The sequence below is a fragment of the Micromys minutus genome, assembly GCF_963924665.1.
Source record: "Micromys minutus genome assembly, chromosome: 16".
In the NCBI taxonomy this organism is placed as follows: Eukaryota; Metazoa; Chordata; class Mammalia; order Rodentia; family Muridae; genus Micromys; species Micromys minutus.
The window spans coordinates 48,891,622-48,917,017 of record NC_137985.1 but is presented as its reverse complement, the minus strand read 5'-3'; the positions used below and the strand labels follow the sequence as shown (position 1 = coordinate 48,917,017).

Genomic DNA, 25,396 nt, shown 5'->3' with positions numbered 1-25,396 from the left:
GGGACGGTAAAAGGGGCCCCCGAAGAAAGCAGAATGCGAACTGAGGCCTGTGGACTTGTGCCAGTTGTTTTTTTCTCCACGAGCCTCTCCGGGATGTGGGACTCACTTCCTAGCCTTGGGTTGGGGTCTGTCTGTGGAGCAGAAGCCAGCTGAGCCCAGCATCAGGCCTCGAGCTCTATCTCTCTCCTCACCTAGGGAAGCAACAGCAGCCAAGAGCAAGAGGGCTGCCCACAGTGGCTCCGGTTCCTCTCTGGAACACGTTAAGAGCCCCTCATCTTGCTCTTCAGTAAATTTGTAGTCATGCCCTATCTCACTGGGAAATCTGTTCCCCCACTATAAAAAGAAGCAGAGCAACCCACAGCTACCTCACCCTGACTTCCAGGCCTGTAAGACACCCCACAGGAAGCGCTCCCCATGCTCTGAGGGCCTGTGTCAACTTCTAGCATTAGTGTCTTGCAGACCCTTTCTGGCCCACCATACCCCACAGCCAGCCGCATTGCTCTATTCCACACCTTAAATGCCACATTTATTTGTTGGAGGCTCCAAGTCTCCAGTAAGCACAGAATAGCAGGGCTCTCCCACATGCTGCCCCAAACCCAGCTCCTCACACATGCAGGATGGAGCTGGTGGATAAGGCCTGGTGTTTTCAGGAGCAGACCCACAGGAAAAACAAACTGTTCTATCCCATGCCCTCCCCGTTCTGGCTTGCCAATGGATCCACTGCAGTAACCCCTTCTTGGGGCTGCCCTCCCTCGCCTTCCCTTCCCTCTGATCTCCCTGAATGTCAGAGCCATAATCCATGTGCCTTGATCCTTCACACGGCTGCTTCTGTGCTTCTTGCCTCTCCAGTCAGGTTATCAGCCGGGTAAGGCAGGCCGGGCTCTCTGTCTTCACTCTGTGGAGCAACTCGGGACTAAGCATTTGTCGGGGGATTGAGTGAGCAAAGACCCGTCCAGAGAATGACCACAGGCTAAGGCGCAGGACACCCGACTCAGCTGTGACCAGCCGTAGATGTGTCCCAGCCTTCTGGGCTCCTCGTTGGGCCTGAAACATCTTCAGGCCTCAGTTTTCCATGGCCCAAGCCAAAGCCTCCTATTCCAAGAGGCTTCTCTGGCTCTGCACCAGGTTCAGGGATAGGTGATGGATGGACAGCCAACACTGTTACTTCAAGGCCTTGAGGACAGCCTCCAGCTTCATGACCACGGCCAGGTCACCCTTCACCTTCAGCCGCCCACTCATGTAGGCCCCCAAGGGCCGGAGTTCCTTGCACAGCAAGGCCTGTAGGTCTGCCTCAGCTATCTCCACCACCACATCAGGGATGCCCTCAGGCACTCCGTGTCCCACTCTGCCTTGTCCTGTTGGGAGGTGGCACTAGCATCAGTAGGAGGACGATATGGGGGAGGGAGGAGAGGGGGGCCTAGCACATCCCACTAGCATCATTAAGTGTTGGTTAGTTCATATTCTAGAGCTGGGGATGTGGGCTAGACACATACACACAGATACACACAGACACACAGACAGACACACACACACACACACGGTAGGGGTGGGCCTTAAGTCTAGCTGACAGTGGCTGTTTGTTGCTTCTGTTTGCAAATCTATGAGTGACAAAGGTGGTAACCCTGCCTCACAGGTCCACGGTGACAAGTGGGAAGGGTGATCAGGGCAGAGCCGAGCCTGGCATGTGATGGACCTCTGCTATATATAAGGGCTTCTGGTTACCAAACTGAGCTGCCCTGCTGGTTCCTTTTAAAGACCATGGGGGAGGCAGCCCAAGTGGGAAGGGAAGGGAAGACAGAGAGGACAGCCACACCTGTAGTAAGGTCCAGGAAGTAGATATTCTGGGTGCCACTGGGCAAGATGACGTTGAACTGGTAGCAGGCCCCAACCTGGCTGACCAGTGCCTCTGACAGGAACGGTTGCAGGGCAGTGAGGAGCCCCTCCGCCACAGGCTGCTTCGGGCTGGGCTCAGTCCCAGCCCCAGCACAAGAGGCAGGTGGGTCCACTTCGTTTATCATTTCCAACGTGTCTACACAGGAGGCCAGCAGGGTTGGGGAGGGGGAAGAGAACAGGTCAGTGCTCTAAGAAGGTCAGGATCACTCCATCCCCTTGTGAAGTTTCTTCGTACCCTTCATCCTCCATAAAATTGCCTCCCCTCCTAAGAAGCTGCCTCCTGGTTCCCCGCAAACAGCCCGAACCCATGTGTTTGAACTACTCTAGCCTGGAACACACTGCCCTCCTTCCAACTACCCTGGCAGGATTGTGGCTTCTTCTCACAGAGGCTACCTAGGGCCTGTTACACACTTGCATGCTTGGGCTCTTCTCTATACCCTCACTCTGGTCAGCTCTAGAAACGGGGTAGACTGTATTAGCTAGGCCAGAGGGACTAGAAGAAAAAGAGCATGCTGCGTGACATACCTGGTCCTGGAGACTGACCATGTCCTACCGCCGAGTTCATACTTCCCCCTAGCAAGTGGAGGGCCAGCTGTTGGAGGGTGCTGTCCAGACTGGGCATGGCTAGGCTGTCTTGGGGTGGCTGTAGTACAGCCTCAACTGCCAGCTCTACACGGTCTACCTCCAGTCCCCAAGCTCTGGTTACGTCATTGATCTCCAGCTGAGGGCAGTGAGGGGGAAGGGGAGAATCATTTGATAAGGGCCCCCATGAACATTTCTAGACAACTCACTGTAGCCACACAAGGACACGGAGGTCCCATGTCTATGTTGGAGAGGCTGCCAGCTGGGAATTCAGCAAGAAGAGCCAACCATTTGGCTAGGCAAGTGCAGGGTCAGGGATGGAGGGAGGGACTCTAAGTAGAAGTAGATGGAACCCTCTCAGCAAATCCCAGTCAGACGGCTCTAGAGAGTTCTATTTAGGTTCTCAAGTATGGATTGGGGCAGTGGTGAGAAATGAGGGTTCCTCTAACCTCTTTCTGCACAGCTGGGTTTGTTCTACATCAACGAGGGACCCCAGAGGGATTATATATACATGGAGGTGCACAACCAAGCAGACTCCCTTTTTGAAGGAGATCCTCCTGGCTGCTGTGTAGACACTGTGTTGGAGAAGGCTGAGTGGAGAAACGGTTTCATACTGCCGGCAAGACATGGGGGTGGGGGCTGGGCAGAGGGTGAGAGGCGTGTAATGAGGGAGATGCAGCAAGGGAGGCCAGCCTTGGAAACGCTTGTAAAAGTCGTGGGAGAAGGGAACAGGCTGAGCCATGAGTGTGGATGGCACAGGGGTGGAGGGAGGCAGGCTCCTGGCATGGTTTCCTAGGGTTATGGTGATAGCCTGGAGAGGACACATAGGGATGGACGGGGGAGGGAAGCAGCTATTTTATAACTGTCCAATTAGTGAAGATGTTTTACTACGTTTCCAAAGGATAATGGGGAGCAAGGGTACACAAGCATCAGACTAGGGCAGTATTGCTGAGTGTTCTGGAGTGAACTTTCCTGAGGCAGGGGAGTGTCAAAAAACTAGAAGGTCAATGGCAGATCCATTTTATCTTCCTAAAGATGAGAGTTATAACGGGCTGTGCTCGTGTAAAGAAAATTTGGTAGCACCGTCTTACCTGAGCTGTACTAGCTAAACACTGGATAATGGGTAGAAGCTGGTTGGGCTCAGGCCCAGAACTGTCCTTTACCATGAGTGGTTCTCAGAGCCAAGTCAAGTCATTTCTGAACCTTGGTCCCCCTCCTCCACTAAAATGACAAACTTGGGCCCTCTCACAATGAAAATGGGAAGCTGAGATTCTGCTGGGCTGGTACAGGGACCCTGTAAGCTATAAAATGCTGGGCCTGGGGTCGGCGGGCTCAGTGGTAGAACATTTGTATAGCATGCTCACAGCACTGGGTTCCACTCCCAACTGGCACTGTCACAAAAGAAAACAAAACACAACAACCACTGTGTTTTGAGGACCCCAGTTAGGGCTGAACCCTGCTCAGCTGGGGTGCTCCCTGAAGGCGGATAAAACCCAGGAGCACAGCTGGACATGGGAGGGACATGCCATCACACAGGTAGCACACAGAAGAGAAGATACATTCCAGTGTACCTAATTTCTCATACATAGAGCAGGGACAGAACAAGACTCAAATGTTCCCATGTCTCTGTTCTGTCCTAAACAAGGGGGGAAAACAATAGAACCACATGTACCAAGCACTTGGCTGTACATGGAGAGCTCCATTCCTGCCGCCCACCAGAACAGAAACTGCAGAGGGCTCAAGGCTCAGGGCCGTGATCACAGGGGCAGTGAAGGGTAAAGAGAAACAGCTGCCCGGGAGTTTCCACTAAGCATTTCTTTTCAAGACACGTGCTCAAAATGTTCCTCCGCTTGGGCAAGGGGTGGGGGTGGGGTCTCACCTAAATTCTTTTCACGTGGTTATAGTGTTGAGCTGTAGTGAGTCAATACCCAGTGTCATCTGGTCCTGGTCCTCATTCAAAGTTACCTGGCAGAGAAAGCCAGGCCCTCCTGCCAGACCCTGGGTCGCCCATTGTAAGAAGCCACCTACCAGGAGCTGGTCGCCTATCTTGAGCTTCTCCATCTGGATCTCCTGCAGTGGCCTCCTGAGTAGGGCCTTGGTCATGGCATTGTGGGCTGTCATGCGAGTGGCTGTGTTTAGGTCCTTCACAGCCATCACGGATAGCACTGGGTCCCAGATGCGGAACTGGACATCAGCTCCCACAGACAGCACAGCCCCATCCTTAGAGGCCAGCTGTTTCAGAAGACCACGAGAGAGATAACGTTAAAAGGTCTGGAGGCTACTGGGAGGTCATACCCACTGAGACTATTCACCTTGACCCACTGGCCTGGCAGTCAGCTCCTCAAACATAAATGTTATCTCCAAGAAGGTGGAGTCAGGGAGAGGTCAATCCCGCCATGCCCATGCCTCATTCCTTTTGTGCGGGGACACCTTAGAAGCCTCTCACCTTGCAAGGAGGAACATTGAAGGCTCGGGTCCTCAGATCCACCCTCTGGAAGGAGTCAATGAACGGCAGGAGAAGAACCATGCCAGGCCCCTGGGGGTTACGGATTCGGCCCAGTCGAAACACAATCATCCTCTCATAGGTGGGTACAATCTGGTCAGGATGGCATAGGAAAGGTCTTGGACGTGGCCGGCCTTGGCTGGCCAGTATCATTTGCCAGGTCCTCCTCTGCCCTTCACACTTTGCCATTCAAATGCCCTTCACTGAGTATAGTATAGGCCAGAAATCAACCTGGGCTATCTTCTATTTTCCTTTTCCTCCGCCACGAGGGGAGGGACTTCCTGCGGTACCCTCACTGCTCTGACGCTCTGTTCAAACATATTTTGGGCCAAGCAACCAAAGGCTGATACTTGGGAAGCTGAGGGCCGAGCCAAGACCGCCCTCTGTCCCAGTGGTAAGACCAACACGCTGAGCTCCATTTACACGAGAGTCACTGAGCTCAGAGATGGACTCGTCGATCCCACAGACATCGGCGAAAGGGGCATGATCCGAAGGTGGAGCTCAGGGATGGGCCATGCCTTAGTCACCGCAAGAACTGGGTTGATCAGAGAAACGTCTTCTCTGGGGCCTGAAGCTAGACATGACCCATTCCAGGGAACTGTTGGCTCTTGGGTTAGTTGAGGGAAAGGCTGGGCTGCTCTAACAAATGCTCTTGAGCACATGGTTTTACCACCTTCAGATCCCTGGATCCTCTTGTTAAGTCTAAATTGAGGACCAAAGGCTAGAGGGACCAGGCCACATGCCTGTGGTTATAGGACATTTGCTTCAGAGGCTAACACGGTAGAATCGGGTTCACCTCTGTGATCCCTCCCGTCTAGACCCACAAACTCAGAGGCCTTCTAGGTACTTCACTGCCTGGGGCCATGCAAAGGGGAAGGCCTGCCTGGGTTCCACCTACCCTGCTGCTTTCAGATGTGTTGCTCAACTACATCTGGATCCCTATCTTTACCTGCAAGCACCAACCCTTATGCAAAATGAGACTTGACTTTCAGTATTCTGTGCTTGCTGGGTATACCGGGTGCTTTTCTTTCCCTTGGACCGCAGCCAAAGGAAGGATGATTTTGCAAAGGTGTACGTCCGGATTCCAGGACTTAGAAAACATGTCTGCTCCTTCCTGGCTCCCAAGATGCCTTTAGTTCAGTCTGGGCTTCAGTTTTTTCTTCTGAAGGATGGGAAAGGAACTGCCCTAGTTTCTCCTGTTGCTGCGAAAAACACCGTGATCAAAAGAAACTTGGGGAGAAAAGAGTTTATTTGGCATCTGGGTTACAGACTCTCACTGAGGGAAGAAGCTAAGGTTGGAACTCAAGCAGGAAACTGGGGACTGAAGTGAAGGAGAGACCCCAGAGGAAGGATGGTTAGTGCTAGATATCTCAGGCCCAACTGTCTAGCGATGGCACCGCAGAGGGCTGTGCCCCCCTACACTAATTAAGCAATCAAAACTACCCCCAAAGATGTGGCCACAGGATGAAGGCAATCCCTCAGTTGAGGTTCCCTCTTTACAGGCATGTCAAGCTGACAACCAGGACGAGCCATTATATAAAATGAGTAACCCTCACCTTGCCTATTTCATGGAAGTGCGATAGTATTTAGAATCAAGGAGCCAAAGACAGGGAGTCCATCCATGAGTGCTTTGACTGTGCCTCCCAGGTCCCCCCCCCCACAGCCCCCAGACAACCTTACCTTCAGAGCAAACCAGCCGGAAACGGGGAAGGTGAGAAGCAGCAGCAAGAACCCCAGGAAACTGATGAGGCCATGGCAGAGGCAGGAGGGCCAACTCTCCGGTGCATCTGGGGACAAAAGAGCAAAGCAGCCACAGAACACTAGCTGGGCCTGGCAGGACAACTTCACATACAGTGTCCCAGAGTACAGCGGGCCATGCGTATGTTAGGGGCCTCCATCATAACTAACCTATGTGACACCCTAGACAAGATTTTTCTCTCCTAGGTGAGAGCCACCGAATCTGAGAACAAAATCCATGGGATTTCTCTTTGCTGGACACGGACCAACCAACAGCCCCTTGTCTGGTGTGTACTGCTCACCTACACCTGGAACAGAACACTCGTGCTGGGTGGACCGGGCACATTCCCCCAGCAGCCCCAAGTATGCTTTCAAGGGGTTCTTACAGAGAAAGCACCTCAGCTACCAAAGGAAAAACTAATTGCTGTCAGTAACAGTCACACTGGGGCTGAAGTGTCCCTTTCTAGTTTGACCTTTATTCCCACTGTAATGCCCTGAAGATACATATTTTTAAAATATGTATTTCAATTCAAGTCGTTTGGAGGGAGGAGCTGGGAAGATGAGGCTAAAGCCAAGGATTCTGATGCTTGAAGAACTAAGAATCCAGAATGGATGTTGAGTAGACAAGCCCAGAATCTGAGGGTGAGACTGCTATATGCTCTCTCCTCCCCAGCCCTGGACAGGAAGGTGACAAGAGACATTCGTTCTATCCTTCAAGAAGCCCCTGCCTGCAGGACATTCTAAGCCATAAACCACCCTGACCTCTTCAGGAGAGGAATCCTTAGTCAGAGCAGGGGACAGAGTATGAAGGAATCCCTTCAACAATGCCAAAGCTTTCGATGCTGCCAATACCGGGGAACCCCAGAAGACCCTAATACTCCAGAGTCAGACTGAGCCAAAGGAGCCACAAAAGGCTTTGGAGAGAGAAAGCCAAAGCGAACAAGCCGGGCACTTGCAGGCATGGCTTTTTGTTCTGTGCCTCTTCATCAGGACACAAGAGACTGCTGCTCCCCATGCTGCTACCCTAGGGTGACTCTTCTTCTATTTCTGCCTTGTGGGTTGTGGCTTCCTCTGCCTAGGGCTCTGTTTTCTTTCTAAGCATGAAGGGCTATCCTGGTAATAGTAACGTGATGGGCTAAGATTTGGGAAGATTGGGCTGTGCAGCTTCTAACGCTGCAGCTGGTGGCCCGAGGGAGGATAAATCAGCAATAGCATCCCGACGCCTTGTCTGGCACCCTCTTCATATCCTATTCCCTTCGCTCTCCTTCCTTCTAGAGGTAGAGAGTACAGGTCTGGGGGTAGTGACTAGTCCCTCTGTCCGCCGTGCTGGGCAGCCACTCACCGGCCCCCGGCCCCACGCCGCCCGGCTCTGGGGATAAGCAACCCTTCTGCGAACCCAGAAAGCCGAAGCTCGACTGCTGGAAACGATCAAAATCCCCTAAGGGCAGTGCCCGGTAGCCGGACCTGCCAAGCATGACTTCTAACCGGGACACGCCCAGAGCCACTACCCGGAGCCTGCCCTGCCCAGCCCGTGGCAGCTCCGCCCCTCCTCGTTTTCACTGCTTCCGGCTTCACTTGCACTGCCATCAACAGTGGCTGCGTAGGATCAGGAATCGGGCCGCGTCCATGCCCGCCGCCCCACAGCACCCCCTGCGCTAGGAGGACCGAATGGCGGGCGCACAGTTTGGGGCATGTGGCCTTGGTTCTAAACTAGAGCACCTTGAGGCTTCCTAACCACCTCCTTCCAGATCTCTTACCTGGTTTTAGAAGAGGAGACAAGGAAGTTTGGCTTAAAAGGAGCATCACAGGAGTGTTTTCTCCAGAATCAGGGAAATGCTTTTGGCCTCAAACTAGTTCTCCAAACTCAACACACTGAGGGATGTGCTTTTCCAGATTGTGGTCAGCAAATTGGTCTTTGTTTGTTTGTTTCCCCACAGAAAACAGAGCATGTTATACAGAGTCCTGTCCTTATTTGCTTAATGATGGTAGATCCAAGTCACTGTGGACACGTTGAAGTCAGAAGGCCTGAACTTTGCTATAAAAGAGAAATTTCACATGCAGACAGCTTAGGTAAGATAGCAGTGGATGGTGGTGGGTGTGGCACAGAGTTATAATACAGGAGGACTAGCACCGCCTTACAGCAGACTCCTTGATCCAGAGACTCGAGGTAACTTTGTCTTTCTGTGGCTTCAGAAAGCCCAAATGAAGGTAGAAAATGTACTCTAATAGGATGCTGGGAGGCTGACAGAAGGCAATTTTACAAAGCAAAGGGAGAATGACTCTATCCCAGTCTTGCATCCCCGGATCCCCGCCATAGCCCATTTCTAAGTTCCTCTCCCTATGACTGCTATGCTGGCTAGTTTAATGTCAGCTTGACATAGGCTAGAGTCATTTGAAAGGAGGAAACTCCAGTTGAGAAAACGCCTCTATAAAGTTGTGCTGTAGGCAAGCCTGAAGAGCAGTTTCTCAATTATCGATTGACACTGGAGAGCCCTTTCCATTGTGGGTGGAGCCAACGCTGGGCTGCTGGTCTTGGGCTCTATAAGAAAGTAGGCTGAGCAAGCATGGGGAGCAGGCCAGTAAGAAGCACCCCTCCATGGCCTTTGCAGCAGCTCCTGCCTCCAAGTTCTTGCCCTATCTGAGCTCCTGTCCTGGCTTCCCTCACTGATGGACTACAGTGTGGAAGTGTAAGGAAAAGAAACCCTTTCCTCCCCCAACTTGCTTTTTGGTCATGGGGTTTTGTCACAGCAACACCCTAAGATGAGTGGGTACCAGGAGTGGTGTTTTAGTTAATTTCAGATGTAGTCAAGTTGACAACCCAGAACAGTCATCACAAGTCCACCCCTAGTCAACTTGACACACAACCATGTCTTCTTATTAATTTCCAAGTGAAAACAAGGAGCAGATCATAATAATGCCCAAACATAATATCTGACATACAATTGCAAGCACATTTTATGTTTAGCCATATTATAATTACACCTAGCATGATACAACTATTTCTCATACAACTGCAAGTGCATTATACATTTAGAATAGGTGACAATGTCCCTTGAGAAACATTCCTTTACTATCTCAAACTTCAATATGATAATCATTGATATTCTCTTAATAGATATTACATCACATAATAAGGAAGCTGAGGGGGGTTACAGAGACAGCTCAGAGGTTAAGAACAGTGACTGCTCTTCCAGAGGTCCTGAATTAAATTACCAGCAACCACATGGTGGCTCACAACCATCTGTAATGGAAGCCAGTGCTCTTTTTTCTGGTGTGTCTGAAGACAGTGACAATGTAGTTATATAAATAAAAAAATTAATCTTTTCTTAAAAAGAAGCTGAGGAAAGAAGAAACAATTATTTGTACATGATGTGATTGAAACTACGGCTCACCACACTTGGCTGATCTTAGTTTGATGGCCTGATTTTAAAGGCAACAGGATAGTGGTCAGCTTGGGAGTGTGGTGTGCTTTCAACACTCCCATGGTCTCCAGGATGTTGGGTCTCCCTTTCACCCCCTCAACCCACCTCTACATTTACAAAAGCAGGGGCCTGTCACCATCCCTTCTCATCAGTTTCACATAGGGACAGAGGGTAGGATGGATGCATACAGGGGCCAGAAAAGTGGGGGTGAACAGAATGAAGTCAGAAGCCAAAGACACTGGCCAAGGAGAGTGTCGGCAGATGTGTGTTTTCCTCATCCACTGGGCTCTGAAATGCTTTTCCTTGGCCAAAAAGTGAACTTTCTATCTCCTTGCTCTCTTCACTACTGCTGGCCAGGCCCCCCCCCCCATTCTCTACCACTGCACAATGCTCATTCATCAGACCTATTCAACGCATCATCCCCTTCTGTCACCACTGTCCTTCCACTGACTCAGATCTAACTCTGCCTCCCACAGCCTGAGACACAGCTGACAGGAGAGACACAGCTGACAGGAGAGACACAGCTGACAGGAGAGACACAGCTGACAGGAGAAACACAGCTGACAGGAGAGACACAGCTGACAGGAGAGACACAGCTGACAGGAGAGACACAGCTGACAGGAGAGACACAGATGACACAGAGACACAGCTGACAGGAGAGACACAGCTGACAGGAGAGACACAGCTGACAGGAGAGACACAGATGACACAGAGACACAGCTGACAGGAGAGACACAGCTGACAGGAGAGACACAGATGACAGGAGAGACACAGATGACAGGAGAGACACAGATGACACAGACACAGCTGACAGGAGAGACACAGTTGACAGGAGAGACACAGATGACACAGACACAGGTGACAGGAGAGACACAGTTGACAGGAGAGACACAGATGACAGGAGAGACACAGCTGACAGGAGAGACACAGATGACAGGAGAGACACAGCTGACAGGAGAGACACAGCTGACAGGAGAGACACAGCTGACAGGAGAGACACAGATGACACAGAGACACAGCTGACAGGAGAGACACAGCTGACAGGAGAGACACAGCTGACAGGAGAGACACAGATGACAGGAGAGACACAGATGACAGGAGAGACACAGCTGACAGGAGAGACACAGATGACACAGAGACACAGATGACAGGAGAGACACAGCTGACAGGAGAGACACAGCTGATAGGAGAGACACAGCTGACACAGAGACACAGCTGACAGAGACACAGCTGACACACAGACACAGCTGACAGGAGAGACACAGCTGACACAGAGACACAACTGACACAGAGACACACCTGACAGGAGAGACACAGCTGACACGTTGTAACAAACGCTTCAACAACTCTAGGATCATACACAGAACAGGTCTCTCTCTCTCATCTTCTCTGGTATCACTTCGCAGGATTCCCACCTCAAATCTGAAAATGGCTCTGACTACTTCCTAATGGCTCTCCTGTTTCAGGCCTCCACTCCTTTCCAGGTGCTTGTCTCTCTTTAGAGTGTCAGTGCAACCCTGAATCCCTAGTGATTTTCTATCTCATGCTTCATTCTTGGGTGAGGGATGCCTTTCCAGGCAAAACCATCCCAATACTGGGTCTGAAGCCTCCATCTAGGGTCACTTGGGGGCTTTCTCGAAGAGGGGTTTATTTCTCTACCTGGTTGTTAACTAGAAAAAAAAAAAAAAACCACATAGCCAGCTGTGAGGTGAGTTGAATAGCTCACAGTCAAGGAAATAAATGCCTGTGGAGCACTAAGCTGTGCACCTCTCCTAGGGTGCATGCTGCGTGCGTGGTAGGATCTTCACTCGTAGAGCAGTCAGCCTCGAGATCGTTCTCTATCGAGTCGTGCCAGCCTGCCGGGCTTGTTTACTTGCTTGTTTGGTTAACCTTTCTGGCTCTACCCGAGTTGGTTCCATAGCTCAGCAGTCTTCCTCTTAACTTTAGAAGGGAGACTACAGATCCAGCCTCTCCACCCCTAGACCCGCCCAGTCCTGTCTCACTTCCTCTTGGAAGGCGGGTCTCCGCGGGCACCTCCCCGCGGCTCAGTTTTCTGGCTCAAGTCTGGGACGCATCTCCTCACAGACCCAATCCAGAAATCGAAACTGAACCGGTCTCCATGCAGAAGGCGCCTGCACCCCCTGGATCTCCCTGTCAGCAACAGGACCCTGCCCTGACCCCCACGCCCACCATGCCTCCCCCAGAGGAGCCCTCTGAAGACCGTGAACACAGCCAAAGCCCCACGGAGGTATTTCTGGGTTAGGAGATGAAGGGCTTTTAGGGTTTTTTTTTATTCGTTTACTTTGGTGGGGGAGTGGAGAACGGAGAAGGTCGTTATAGAGAAGTGACTTGGTATCCTAAAAAGATACCAAGGTCCTGAACCTCCTGGCTATGCTCGGGTAGAACTAATCGCATAGAACAAAATAGGAATCAGGATGAGTTACCGTAGCCTGGGGATAGTTGGGTTGTAACTCCTACTCCCCGAATTCTTGCCTTTCAGCTCTTACCTCTGCCCTAGCCTGGAGCTAAAGTCATGTCCCAGACGCGGCAGAACTATAGCACACACACACACACACACACACACACACACACACACACACACACACACACCTTCCGACCCTCACACAACACTTCCTGTTTTTTTTTTTTCAGCTGTGGTTGCCCATCCCAGGAATGTGAACAATAGCACAAAATAATTTATTTTATTTTATGTGTATGAGGTTTAGGGATTTATTTATTTATTTATTTATTTATTTTATTTTATTTTATTTTATCATTTGAACACAGGGTCTCACTTTGTAGTCTTGGCTGGGCTGGAGCCCACTGTGTAGAGCAGGCTGGCCTCAAACTCATTGAGACCACCTGCCTCTGCTTCCTGAGCTCTGGGATTGATGTGTGGCACTGCCAAGCTCATGTGACTTTTCCTAAGGAACCCTAGGTCATGGTCCTCTGGAAGTATTGCCTCGACCTTCCATACTTACCCTTGAAGGAACAGCACAATAAGACCACCTTGCCATAACCTTTTATATTAGCATTCTGTAACTAAGGATTAAAAAGACTAGTTAACATTTATGGGTACTTATTTTGTGCAAGGCACAGTGTTGAGCACTATCAATCATTTTACACAACAACTCCACCTTCTCTATGAACTAACTATTCTTACTATTTTTTCTGACTGGAATTACACACTATTTCTCATTTTATGGCAGGCATAGTTCATGTCCCATAATGTCTTCAGGGTATCCATGTTGTTGAATGTATCAGAATTTCATTCCTATTTAAGGTTGAATAATATTTCGTTACATTTGCAGACAAGCGTTGCTCATGCTGTATGTGCTAAGGGATACTCGGATCACTGTGACTTTTGTGGTGGTGTAGCTAGACATGTTAGTATATAATTACATGCTTGGATATTTTCCCCAGTTCTTTTGAGTATATATGAAAAGTAGACGTTCTGGTCATATGGTAGTTTAAGTCTAATTTTTTAAGGATCATCCCGCCAATTGTGTTTATATCAAGTTGGTACTTTTCCAAACTTGAGTTCTTTAAAGGCAAAGATGTATCGAATCTTGTATCTTAGTGTCTACTACTGAGTCTAATCACAATTAGATGGGTGCCCAGAAAATCGTGCAGCGAGAGCTGCAAGGCCCGAGTGAATGAGGAACTGGAGTGCTGATAAGCCAGGACATGATCCAGTGAATCCCTGGAATGCAGTGCGAGGTCCTACCCACTCCAGCATCCTGCGGAAGGGATGGGCGGCCCGTGGAGGGGACAGGACTCTGGGGCTTTCTATAGGCTCACTTCTCTCCTTGGTTCACCAGCAAGCCATAAAGGAGGAATTTCAGTTTCTGCGCTGCCTGGGCTGCCAGGCCCAAGCCAAGTGCCCCAAACTGCTGCCTTGCCTGCACACGCTGTGCTCTGGATGCCTGGAGGCCTCCGGTCTGCAATGCCCCAACTGCCGGGCACCGGGGTCCGCCGGTGCTAAAGAGGAGGTCCTGGATAACGTGTTCTTCGAGAGCCTGCAGCGGCGCCTGGCGGTGTTCCGGCAGATCGTGGATGCGCAGGCTGCGTGCACCCGCTGCAAACACTCGGCTGACTACTGGTGCTTCGAGTGTGAACAGCTCATGTGCTGCAAGTGCTTCGATGCACACCAGTGGTACCTCAAGCATGAAGCCCGGCCCCTGGACGAGCTCCGCGACAACTCAGTGCGAGAATTCCTCGACGGTACGCGCAAGTCCAACATCTTCTGCTCCAATTCCAACCACCGCACCCCTACGCAGACTAAGTAAGTGGAGCATCCTGGAGCCAGGGGGTGGGAGCTTCAGGGAACTGTCATTCAAAATGGGGTCTTCTGGCTTGTAGTCGTTTCTTATATATATATGCTATATATATATATATATGTATGTATGTATGTATGTATGTATGTATGTATATGTCGTTCTTGCTCCCTTACCTAGTTTTTAAGGACCAAAAATTTTCAGAGTGCCTTTGCAACGTGATGTGTAAAAACAGCACGTGTTAGTACGTGTCACCACCGAACTTTGGATGTCTTAAGAGTGGACTTTTCCTTCGGAGGTCCCAGAAATGTCAGTAAGGCTGGATGTTAGCATAGGGCAGATAAATAGTGTTTGAAAAGTCAAAACTATAGCATCGGGGAGTGTTATCTGAAAATGATTATACGCAAAGAACAAAGAAATTCACTTGTAATTATTTTTGTTAAACAGCATATTTTCTATTTATATAAGGAATATATTTCTGTGGCTCACAAGCAAAATGTATACTAAATAAAACAGCGTGCCACCGACGTTCCATTCCCATCTGCTTAGTTTTTAACACTTTCCCTGCATCCAGAGAGCAGCTGCCTGTTGCTAATTTGGAATGCTTCTAAATTTCTTTATGAATAAAATGCAGGTCGGGTAATCTTATCAGGGTTTGTTTCCACCCTTGTAGCCAATAAGTTAGTGTCTGATAAATGAACTTTTGGCCACTCAAAAGCAGATTGCTGGCATAGGGACTAGTCATTTTGGGGGAATCAGTGGGAACAGAAAATGTTTCCACTTTGGGGGACACTCCTTAACCTCTGCACTCTAGGAGCTTACTTCCTGCCAGAGTCTCATAAGGAGTCCCACCCCACCCCCTTTCCTCTGCAGCACTGCTGCTTAATTTGCATTTCATGGTGCACCCATTAAGATCAAATGGCTCCTCTCTCTTTATTGGCCCTTGTGTTTTCTCTCTTCTGTGAATTGCCTGTTTGGAGCCTACTCCCCTCCCCAGCACACTCACACACTTTGAGGAGTTCTTACAGGTCCCTCCCTCTGTAAGAATCTCTTGTAATATTTCACTTAGTATGTGGTATCAGATTGAAAATGACTCTTTAGTTTTAGGGGATCAAATGTGTCAGTTTCTCTCTTATAGTGTATGACTTTGAATCAGTCCAAGAATGAGCTCCTGCCAGTGTTAAAAATAATCTCTTACATGATCTTTGGTCTTTTAGTATGATAAATTAAATCTATTATCTTTTCTCTGAACTAAATTTTGGATCCTAAGAGGAAAAACTCAACCGGATCATGATATATTATTAATTTTGTTCCTAGCTGGGTTACATTTTGCAATATTGTAATTGGGCTACTCTCTGTGACAATACGTATAATCAGTTTCTGATGGCGTTTGTATGGGTTTTGCATTAGGTTTTCCTGCCTGCTTTATACTCATCTCTTTAATTTGAAAACTTTTATTTCTTTGAGCATGATAATGCAGACCTCCTTCATAATAGAGAGGATGATTGACCCCCCACCCCTGACACCACAGAGAAGTGCTCATCTTCATCCTACAAACTCTGAGCCACTTCAAGATTACTCATAAGTCAGGGTGCCTTTAATACCAGCACTAGGGTGGTAGAGGCAGACAGATCTTTGTGAGTTTGAGGACACTCTAGTCTACATAGCAAGTTCCAGGCCAGCCAGTGCTACATAGTGAGACCCTGCCTTTAAAAAAATTACTTATAATGCTCAAAAATATAAATATCATGTAAATAGTTTTTATACTTTAATATTTGGTAATAATGAAAAAAGTCTTACAAGTACAATATAGATTTGTGCATGCACGTGTGCAAGCATGTGTGTATGTGTGCACTCGAGTACACATACAAGTGCATGTGTGTGCTTATGTATGTAGAGGCCAGGGGACAGTTTTGGCTGTTGTTCTTTTGTTACCATCTTGGTTTATTTTTTGTTTGTTTAAACTGGTGGTTATGGAAAAACTTGTTTTTGTTTTTTTTCTTTTTTTTTCTTTAACCAACCTCAGTGCCATAAATAACCCACAATTTGCCTCTGGCCACAAGTCAAAATAAACCATCCTGGCCTTTGTCATTGAGCTGACCTGTAGCTTATGCTAGGGAGTGGCACAAGAGCTGGCTTAAATTGGGGTTAGAACCTGCCTTCAGGTCCTTGGCATTTGCTCTCCACACCTGTGGTGTGGGTTGTTTCAGCTCACGGTCATGTCACGCCTGTACTGAGCCGTGTTCTCTGTTGTGTGTTGGAGTGTGAGCATAAACAGATACAGCCGTGCCCTCCTGGGAACCTGTAGAAAACCAGCAGGGAGCAGCTCAGGTCAGAGTGACAAGGTGGGGAGCCGGTCTTACTAGTCACCCAACTGTGTTTTCAGTGACTCTGATTACACTGCCTCTTTTGTTATTTTCCCTTGACACTGTCGCCTGCTTAGGACACTTGATAGCTAGTGTGTGAGCAGACAGAAGAAGGAAGGCATGTGCCCATCCTGGACTTCAGGGAGAAGCTTCTAAGAGGGTATCATATTGACTCAAAGTAACAATGCCCCCTGGAAGGAAAGAGAAAGGCCAGAAGAAGGTTTGTGTGCAGGGCAGAGCTCTAGAGAGTCTGAGAGCCTTAGAAACTGCACTATCCAGGGAAGGGAAAGGTGAGCTGGGTTTGCAAGAAGTTACTTTAAAAAAAAAATTTTTTTTTTTTTTTGAGACAGAGTTTCTTTGTGTAGTCCTGGCTATCCTGGAACTGGCTCTGTAGACTGTTCAGGCTGGCCTTGAACTCACAGAGATCCGCCCGCCTCTGCCTCCTGAGTGCTGGGATTAAAGGTATGAACCACCGTGTTATCATGCTTGCTCCTTGTTAGCATGCACACACGCATGTCTTGTCGTGGGATAGCTGTAGAGTGTTAGTGGGACGGTGGACTAGACTGTTGGAAAGTCGCTGCTTGACCTCATGGCTAGACCCTCTACCTGCACTCTGGTTCTTTGTCTCAAGTGTTCAGTGTTGGCAGCTGCAAGGCTGAAACTTACTTAGCTGCATTCTTATCTCAGTTTCACTCCTGTTCATAAAGGTTTTCAAAGGACATATTACCCATATGTTGGATATATTCAGAAACTAAAGTGTAGGATCTGGAGGGAAAAGGAAGTCTCTTAGAAAATTGAGGTGTTGGGGGGGAATGGGTGGAACACAATGGGGTCTCACACTGTCAGAGTCAGAAGGACCTGGAGGCTTACCTGAGAGACCTTCCACCCCTGAGTGTTAGGGATCTAGACTCTCTATGTCTGGATATCAGAGCCTAAAATTTGATAGGTTGGGGTGAGGCCATTCATCCAGGGCCATCAGAGTCTATGGGCAGATTCTGTAGCTGTATGGGGAAAAAAACGAAAAACTTGTTAGTCAAAATATAGAAGTGTGGTGGGATGAAAAACCCAGGGGAAAGTCTTCAAGATGAGAAAAGCTGGAATGTTTGTCAGCAGGTGACAACAAGCCAGCCCCAGGCAGGAACCAATGACATACAGCAGCAAAGCCATGACAAAACCAGGAAGAGCTAACTGCTGTTGAAGGGGGGAGGGTGCTGATGGTTCCTGCTTAGCATTGGGACTGTAGGCAGGGGGGGGGTGAGCCAGGTTCAAACTTGAAGGAGACTCCCTTGCCTGGTCTGAATTAACCCAATGGGAGGATCTGCCTGAGCTTTGCTCCCTGGATGCCTAGCAGCCCCGCCTGTCCCCCCACCCTTCTTACCCACCTATCCACCTCCTCGGGGCTCCTTGAAATTACTAAGATTGATTTCTGCCCAGGGAGGAGCACCACCCCGTGGCAGAAGAGAGACTGCCGCTAACAGTTGGGCAACATAAGAGAAAAGACAGGAAAGTGTAAGTCCCCCGGGCAGCTGCTCACTCCTCTCCAACATTGGACTTAGCTGCTCAGCAAAGCTGGAGTGAGACCTTGGCCAGTGTAGAGGAGTGGTTAACAGAGGGACTTAATCTTAATTAGGTTTAGGAGTTAGTAATCAATGTTGAGTCATAAAGTGAAACTAACTGGAACCGTATATGTCGCTCTGTCTACGCAGCCACTGAACAATCAATTAGGGAGTCAACAGTTTACTTTGTGCTGGGCAAATAAGAATTGGAGTCTGAATATACAGCTTTTGACCCAAAGGCTGTGCTAGGTCCACACAAGGCAGTGCTTCCTGGCAAGGAACATAGGCCCCTGGAGATGGCTTCAGATACCTTGCTGGCCAGTTTGATTGGGGGGGTGGGATCTTGTATCTGATTGTAAGGAGGCTTAAGGGAGTCTTGATAAAAGAACCAGTCTTTAAATCGTACATTGAGTTCTATGAATTTCATGAAAAACAATTTGTAAAAATGAGCGAGAAATGTTTAGTTGGCTTCTGGAGTATAAAATGGTTAACAGCCCACTTAAGCCCGGAAGGTGGTCTGGCTCAGGCCTGACCTGGGGCGGGTTATACAGTAGATGCTGTCACCAGGCTGGCTTTGCATTTCTGTGGCCTGACTTTCTGCCAAACTCCATTTACCAAAGGCTCTCTTCTCAGTGTTGCCAGAGGGTTACAGGCACCGTGGAGGTTACATATGGCTAGCCTTGAGTCCTGGGGGTGGGGGAGTGAGGGAATGGAATGGACAAGAAACTGTTGTGCAAATTCAGAGCTGAGTCTCAGCGTTATCTCCAGTGGGTCAAATTCTCTCCTTGCAAAGCTTCTGGGAATGCTAGGGGCCACTCAGCTTGGATGCTAAGTCGTTCTTTCTAAGAGCTCTAAACTGTAGCCTTCTTAGAAGGAAGTCTGATTTCATCCTGTTGTTAGAAGGGGAAAAACACTTCACTGAGTTTCAGAAAAATAACCACTGCAAAGGCATCAAAGTAAATAAAGTGCCAGGTATGGCCAGAAATGAGGGCAAAGGACAGATTTGTAGTCAGCATCATAGAAAGCACCCTGAGTCCTTAGGATCCTTTCCTGAAGAGCCGCAGAATGGGGTGTTGTGATTTGATCTCATCTTCCTCCTCCCACATTAGAGCACCCCCCCATCTTCTGAAGTGTTCTCTGAATCCCTGACCCTCAGCTGACACTGTTTCCACTGCCCAAAGGAGATCAAAATGGGAGGTTATAGCAGCTAACCTAGAAGGAGGGCAGTCCCACCCAGGGCCAGAACAGAATGAAAGATTCCTGACTGCAGAGGTTGGGCTCCCCTGCCCTGCCAGCCTGCAGCTAGCAGAAGGATCCTGCAGGTTGCTTATTTGGAACTCAGGCTGGTTTTCCCTTAGAACAACTACTGTAAAGGAAACATGCTGCTAAAGCAATGCAGAGTTTCATTTTTTTTTAAATTTAACATATATATAAAAAAACCAAATTAGACTTGCCAACTTCAAGGGGCCTGGGATACAGCTCTGTGGAAGAGTATCTACTGAGTTTTATAAGCCCTGGGTTCGATTCCCAGTCACCAAAAAGGGGAGAAAGGACAGAGGAAGGGAGGGAGGAAGGGAGGAAGGGAGGGAGGGAGAGAAGGAAGAGGGAGAAGACCACTTTTCTAAAAAGATTCCTCCAAGATTACCTATTTAAAGCTCAATACCTAGACTTTAAAAACATTGTTGGAGGGGCTAGGAAGATGGCCCAATGGATGAGAGCACTTGCTCTCAATCCTAATGGCCTAAGTTGGTCCCAGAGGCCTCACCACAGAGAGCAGTGCGTCCTGCAAATTGTCTTTTGATCTCCATACACAAATTGTGTCCTCTGACCTACACACACACATGCACACACAAATACTTAAGAAAAAGAAAAAAACTATTGAAGTCTTACAACTTGTGTGTAATGAAGTGCTCCACCTTAGTACTATTGAACTCTCAGCCTTGGATGATCTGCTATAGTGATCATCTCAGGGCATTTTGCATTATTAGCATCATGATCCTCAGACTGGAGATGGTACTCAGGACACATGCATGCCCCTGCCTCTGATAGCCGGCTGCCAACACCCAGATTCTTTTGTTTTGGTTGAGCTCCTGACTGAAGGGATGTTGTCAGTAAATATTTTCCTACAAGGACTTCTGTGTTCTAAGTTGCTTGAGTCTCTTGGTTTTGAGGATATTCATAGCCACTCTTACACCCGAGAGTTGTCTTAGCTAGGTTCAGTGTTCTCGGGTCACACTCTCTTCTGAGTCTTGTGCACGCTGCTGCGTCTTATGCATTAAAGAAAGCAGATGTCTAAGGGAAAACTGGTTTTCTTTTGTCTTTGTGTGTATAAGCGTGTGTGCTCATGTGTGTGAGGGGTAAGCATGCTCAGACATGTACATTTGGAGGCCATAGGTGAGCGCTGGCCCTCTCCTTTTGGTCTTCACCTTACTTTTTGAGGTGTGGTCTGTTGCTCGGAATGATGCTCAGCCCCTGCATAACTTGTTGTAGCGAGCTTTCCCCACAGGTGCTGGGGATCAAACTCAGGTCCTTGTGTTTATGCAGGCGGGCACCGAGCCATCTCCCAGCCACCCCTATTCTCTCTTAGTCTCCAAAGGTATTTCTTATTCTTGAAATTGTTTAGTTAACAAATGTGCTGGCTGATGTGTTGACGTGATGTAAGCTAGCATCACTGGAGAGAAGGGAGCCTCAGATTGAGAAAGTGCCTTTCCAGTGTTGGGCTGCAGGCAAACTTGTAGTACATTTTCTTGATTAGGGATTGAGGCGGAAGGGCCACATCCATCCCTGGACTTGTGAATTTGGATTCTATAAGAAAGCAGACTGAGCAATCCATGAGGAACGAGGAACGAGCTGTAAGCAGCATCCTCCATGGCTTCTGCATCAGCTCCTGCCTCTAGGTACTTGCTTTGTTTGAGTTCCTACCCTGACTTCCTTCAGTGTGAAAGTGTAGATCAAATAAACCCTTTCCTCCCCAAGTTGCTTTAGTCATGGTGTTTCATCACAGCAGCAGAGACTAGCTGAGACATTCAAGGTGTCTTTTAAAGATTTATTTATTTATTTCATGTATGTGAGTACACTGTAGCTGTCTTCAGACACACCAGAAGAGGGCATTAGGTCCCATTACAGATGGCTGTGAGCCACCATGTGGTTGCTGGGAATTGAACTCAGGACCTTTGGAAGAGCAGTCAGTGCTCTTAACCACTGAGCCGTCTCTCCACCCCTCACCCCCTGCCAAGCTGTTTTGATGGTGAGCATTTTGCATCAAATTATTCTGGAACGTGACAGACTCCATCCATCTAAAACTCTCTGCTTATTTTGGTGATATTTTTCTCTTTTTTCTTCTTTATCTTTTTCTTGTTTTGCTGCCACAAATACCCCACCTTTTGCCTATTATTTTTAAGTGTTTTCTTAATGTGTTTTCTACAATGTCACTATGCTTTGAAGGGAACTTCCTTAACATCATCTGCATGGGTAACAAAGATTAGCACTACCACATACAGACAAAGCCACATAATAATCGTTTTTATAACTGATCTGATGATTCCACAGTTGCTTGTGTCTCATAGGGAGTCACTGACTATTTTGTATGTCACCAAATTCTGTTACCATTTAATGATGAATTTTGGTCATTGAATTTTGTAACAAATAGCATATCTTATACTTTGATTATATTCTGCCAAAGCTGTTAAGGTTAGCATGGTAATTCAAGATGGGCATAAATGGCAGAGTTGACTGTATTTTTTTATGTTGTTTATTGAATAGATGCATGCTATTATTATCATCTTAGTCTCTTACTAAATATCCACTCCCCCTTAAAAAAATAAACAAAAACTCATAACCTTAACTAATTATATGGGTATTCTATTTTGCTATTTTGTTTAGTGGAAATAGAGCAAATTTAAGAAAAACAATTTAATCACTGTTATTGTCTATAGAATAAAGCTTGTCTTATCTTCTGTGTGCTGACTGTGTGTGCACATGACTGTATGTGTATATAACTGTGTGTGCATGACCATGTGCATGTATGTGTGCATGACTCTGTGCATGCATGCATGATTGTGTGTATATGTGTGACTGTGTGTGTATTAATATATGTGTGTGTGCATGATTCTGTGTGTTTGTGTATGACTCTGTGTGTATAACTGTGTGTTTGCACGACTGTTTTTGTTGGCTGGAAGTTGATGTTACTGTCTTCTCAATAGCTCTCCACCTTACATTTTTGAGACAGAGCTCACTAACTCAGCCAGACTGACAGGCCCTAAACTCCAGGAATCCACTTGTCTCTGCCTCCTCCATCATGATCAGAATCTCTCCCCTCCCCCAACTCCTCCTGGATACTCTTCTTCTATGTACTGGATAGCTTGTTCTCTCTCTCTCTCTCTCTCTCTCTCTCTCTCTCTCTCTCTCTATCTATCTATCTATCTATCTATCTATCTATCTATCTGTGTGTGTGTGTGTATGTATATATGTATAGATATAGATATAGATGTCTTCCTCTCCTGTCCTCTGCCTCCCCCCTCCTCTGCTTTCTCTCTTACTCTCTCAGTTCTGGGGTCATCTAGTCAGTTTTTCTCAATAATTTCTCGTTGGCTCAGTAGTTTCTTACTTTTTTTCTTTTTATCCTTTTTTTGTATTTTGGGAGCAAATACCTGTCCTTTTGCCCTTCTGGGGACCCAGCTCTCTGCCGTGACTGAACCTAGGTTCTCGGCACAAGCCTTTCTGTGTAGGTGCCCATCTCACCTCTGCCTCTTTCATGGGGCCAAGCACATAGTGTGTGCTCAATGAGTGTCCCTCAGATGAAGAGGAAGAAATCACTTGGCCCAAAAGATCATTCCTGGGTCTAGGATGCAGCCCCTTGATGGGTTGCCCTAATTCCAGGTCTACCCTTAGCCTTCTCAGAGAATTGGAGGCTTTGGAAGTTCAGTGACCTGCAGATGGCACGAACCTAAGGTCAGCCTTTATCTGTGCAGCCTTCCCTCTGGTCCATTGCCGCTCACCTCGGTCAGGCACTGTCTCTCTGACAGAACTCTGTAACACCAGACACCCATGGCTGGGAGAGCTGCATGCTTGGGGCCTCTTCTCTTGCCTGAGCTCTCTGGGAATCCTATGCTGGCTTGAGTAAGCCTCCAGTGTCGGAGGAAGCACTGGGACTTCATCACCGAGTGACTGGGGGAAGCTGAGGAGCGCGGTCTGACCAGCAGCTCTCTGTTGCTGGTTTCAGGTCATGCTGGTCTTAGTAACTTAGACCAAAATAATGCCAGAAAAGACCTTCTCTCTCTCTCTCTCTCTCTCTCTCTCTCTCTCTCTCTCTCTCTCTCTCTCTGTCTGTCTATCTATCTACATTTATTTTATGCTGAATTTATTCTTGTGCTATGAGTTTTTGCTTTTTTAGTTTCTTCTGGGATATCTTTTTCTTCTGTGCAACCTCCTCTCCTGGCTTTGGAACAATCTGTTCCTTCTCAGTGAGGATCATCTCAATGTGGTGGGGGGTGGGGGGCGGGTTCATGTTTGGGTTAATCTGATCATGAGCTCTGTAGGTTCACCAGTGCATCTTAGGTGCCTTGTTCACCTGGATGTGTTCAATGACTAGAGAATCTACATCTAAACCCTTAAGTTCAGCATTACTTTCTGCATTCTTAAGCATGTACAGCACAAATTGAGCACTCTTTTTTTGGCCACCGTCCCTGTGTCCAGCCCCACTGTTTGGCCTGGGCACACCCACTGACTCCACCATTATAACGCCGGAATGGAGCACATTGCTTCTTTAAAGTGACATCCTTCAGACACTTGGTAGCTTTGTGGATACGCATACCCTTGATGGCTTGGGCAGTTTCCTGGGTGTTCTTAAAGTGAATATGGAGGTTTGAACCTCTGGATTTGCATGATTTTGTGGGGTTTTCTGGGTCTAGAGAGTCGTGACCCATCTTCACAGGTCACCTCTGGCAACTTTCATGAAGAGGAAGCCATCAGGAGTGAGAACCAATTGCAGAATATCTCTGGAGAAGTAACTGAAAGTACTTTTCCTCTATCATTTAAAGCAACAGCGTTACAATGGTTAAGAGCTGAGACCAAGGCTGCTGCCTGGTTTCTGTGTTAGCTTCCTATTGCTGTGCTAAGGAATCACCATAAACTCAGGGGTAAAATCAATTCAGCTCCCTTATCTTGTCTCTCTGGATTCCAGACATTTGAAATAGTTCTGAGATTAAATCAACATTCCTGCTGAGCTTGGCTTTCTTGGCAAACCCCTGGGAAGTCTCTTCTCTCAATTCTGTGCTCCCCTGACACCTTGGTTCACGTTCCTTTCATTACCTTTCACCTCCAAAGCCAGGAAGAGAGCGTCACTCCAGCCTCTGCTCCCAGGTCCTCTTTCACACACACATACTTTTCTTTCTCCTATTACAACTCAGGATAACACCCAGGTAACTCAGAGCAATCTCTCAATCTTAAAAATTCTTTTAAAACATTTTTAAAGACTTACTATTTATGTGTTTCACCTGTATGCATATATGTGTACCACATGTGTACTTGGCTCCCACAGATAGAGAACATCAGATCTCCTGGAACCGGAGTTACAGATCACTGTGAGCCACAATATAGGTGCTGGGAATTAAACTGGGGACCTCTGCAGGAGTACCAAGTGATCTAAACTGCCAACCTCTGCAGCTCCTACAATCTCATATTCTTAATTAATCAATCACACATTTATAGTCCCCTGACCTTGTAACATATTTTGAAACTAGATAGAATGATCACAATAGATGCTGTGAAAGTCTCTGTTAGCTTATATGTACATTAAATTGAGTAGTAAAAAGTATATATATTTATCGTGTACACTATGATGTTGTGAAATACACTGTAGAACTGAAAAAAGTCCAACTAATTAGCATATTCACGACCTCATTATTAGTATTTAGATGCATAAAATATTAAGAGAGATATACATTTATTGATCTAGCAGCCTATTGTTTGAGAGAAGGGCATCCATACGTATATTAGGCTGCCTAACATTTCTACATCGATGAAGGAACTGTTACTGTGGTAGTTTTTTAAAGCATGTCTT

At 47.8% G+C, this 25,396-nt stretch overlaps 2 protein-coding genes and 1 pseudogene across 4 annotated transcripts in view; 1 reads left to right on the top strand and 2 right to left on the bottom strand.

Moving 5' to 3' along the window:
- Positions 1-538: 538 nt before the first annotated feature.
- On the bottom strand, positions 539-8,228 carry STOML1 (stomatin like 1). Its single transcript, XM_080930362.1, has 7 exons — positions 8,058-8,228; positions 6,659-6,765; positions 4,922-5,071; positions 4,504-4,707; positions 2,419-2,614; positions 1,814-2,029; positions 539-1,355 (listed from the first exon to the last, which is right to left on the bottom strand). Exons 1-7 carry the CDS (start codon positions 8,188-8,190, stop codon positions 1,162-1,164), a joined length of 1,200 nt encoding a protein of 399 aa, XP_080786488.1. The 5' UTR covers positions 8,191-8,228; the 3' UTR covers positions 539-1,161.
- Positions 8,229-12,244: 4,016 nt separating this feature from the next.
- The window catches only part of PML (PML nuclear body scaffold), a 31,435-nt gene continuing 18,283 nt past the window's right edge, over positions 12,245-25,396 (top strand). Inside the window, exons 1-2 of one of the 2 annotated variants that reach the window (XM_080930345.1) lie at positions 12,245-12,385; positions 13,959-14,422. In XM_080930345.1, the coding sequence (XP_080786471.1) occupies positions 12,257-12,385; positions 13,959-14,422 (593 nt within the window). In that variant the 5' untranslated portion in view covers positions 12,245-12,256. The remainder of the gene's footprint in view (positions 12,386-13,958; positions 14,423-25,396) is intronic. The other variant, XR_013975370.1, reaches the window with a different exon arrangement.
- On the bottom strand, positions 23,696-24,260 carry LOC308431042 (large ribosomal subunit protein uL22-like; annotated as a pseudogene). The gene has a single exon. The product of its transcript is annotated as a large ribosomal subunit protein uL22-like (transcript).

Bases quoted from the DNA above. Each gene is read 5' to 3' on its own strand.
- STOML1 (XM_080930362.1), bottom strand. From the start codon at position 8,190: ATGCTTGGCAGGTCCGGCTACCGGGCACTGCCCTTAGGGGATTTTGAT. The intron at 4,708-4,921 runs GTGAGAGGCTTC...CTTCTGAAACAG, and splicing joins TCAATGTTCCTCCTTGCAAG to CTGGCCTCTAAGGATGGGGC. The intron at 2,615-4,503 runs GTAGGTGGCTTC...CACTGCCCTCAG, and splicing joins AGATAGGCGACCAGCTCCTG to CTGGAGATCAATGACGTAAC.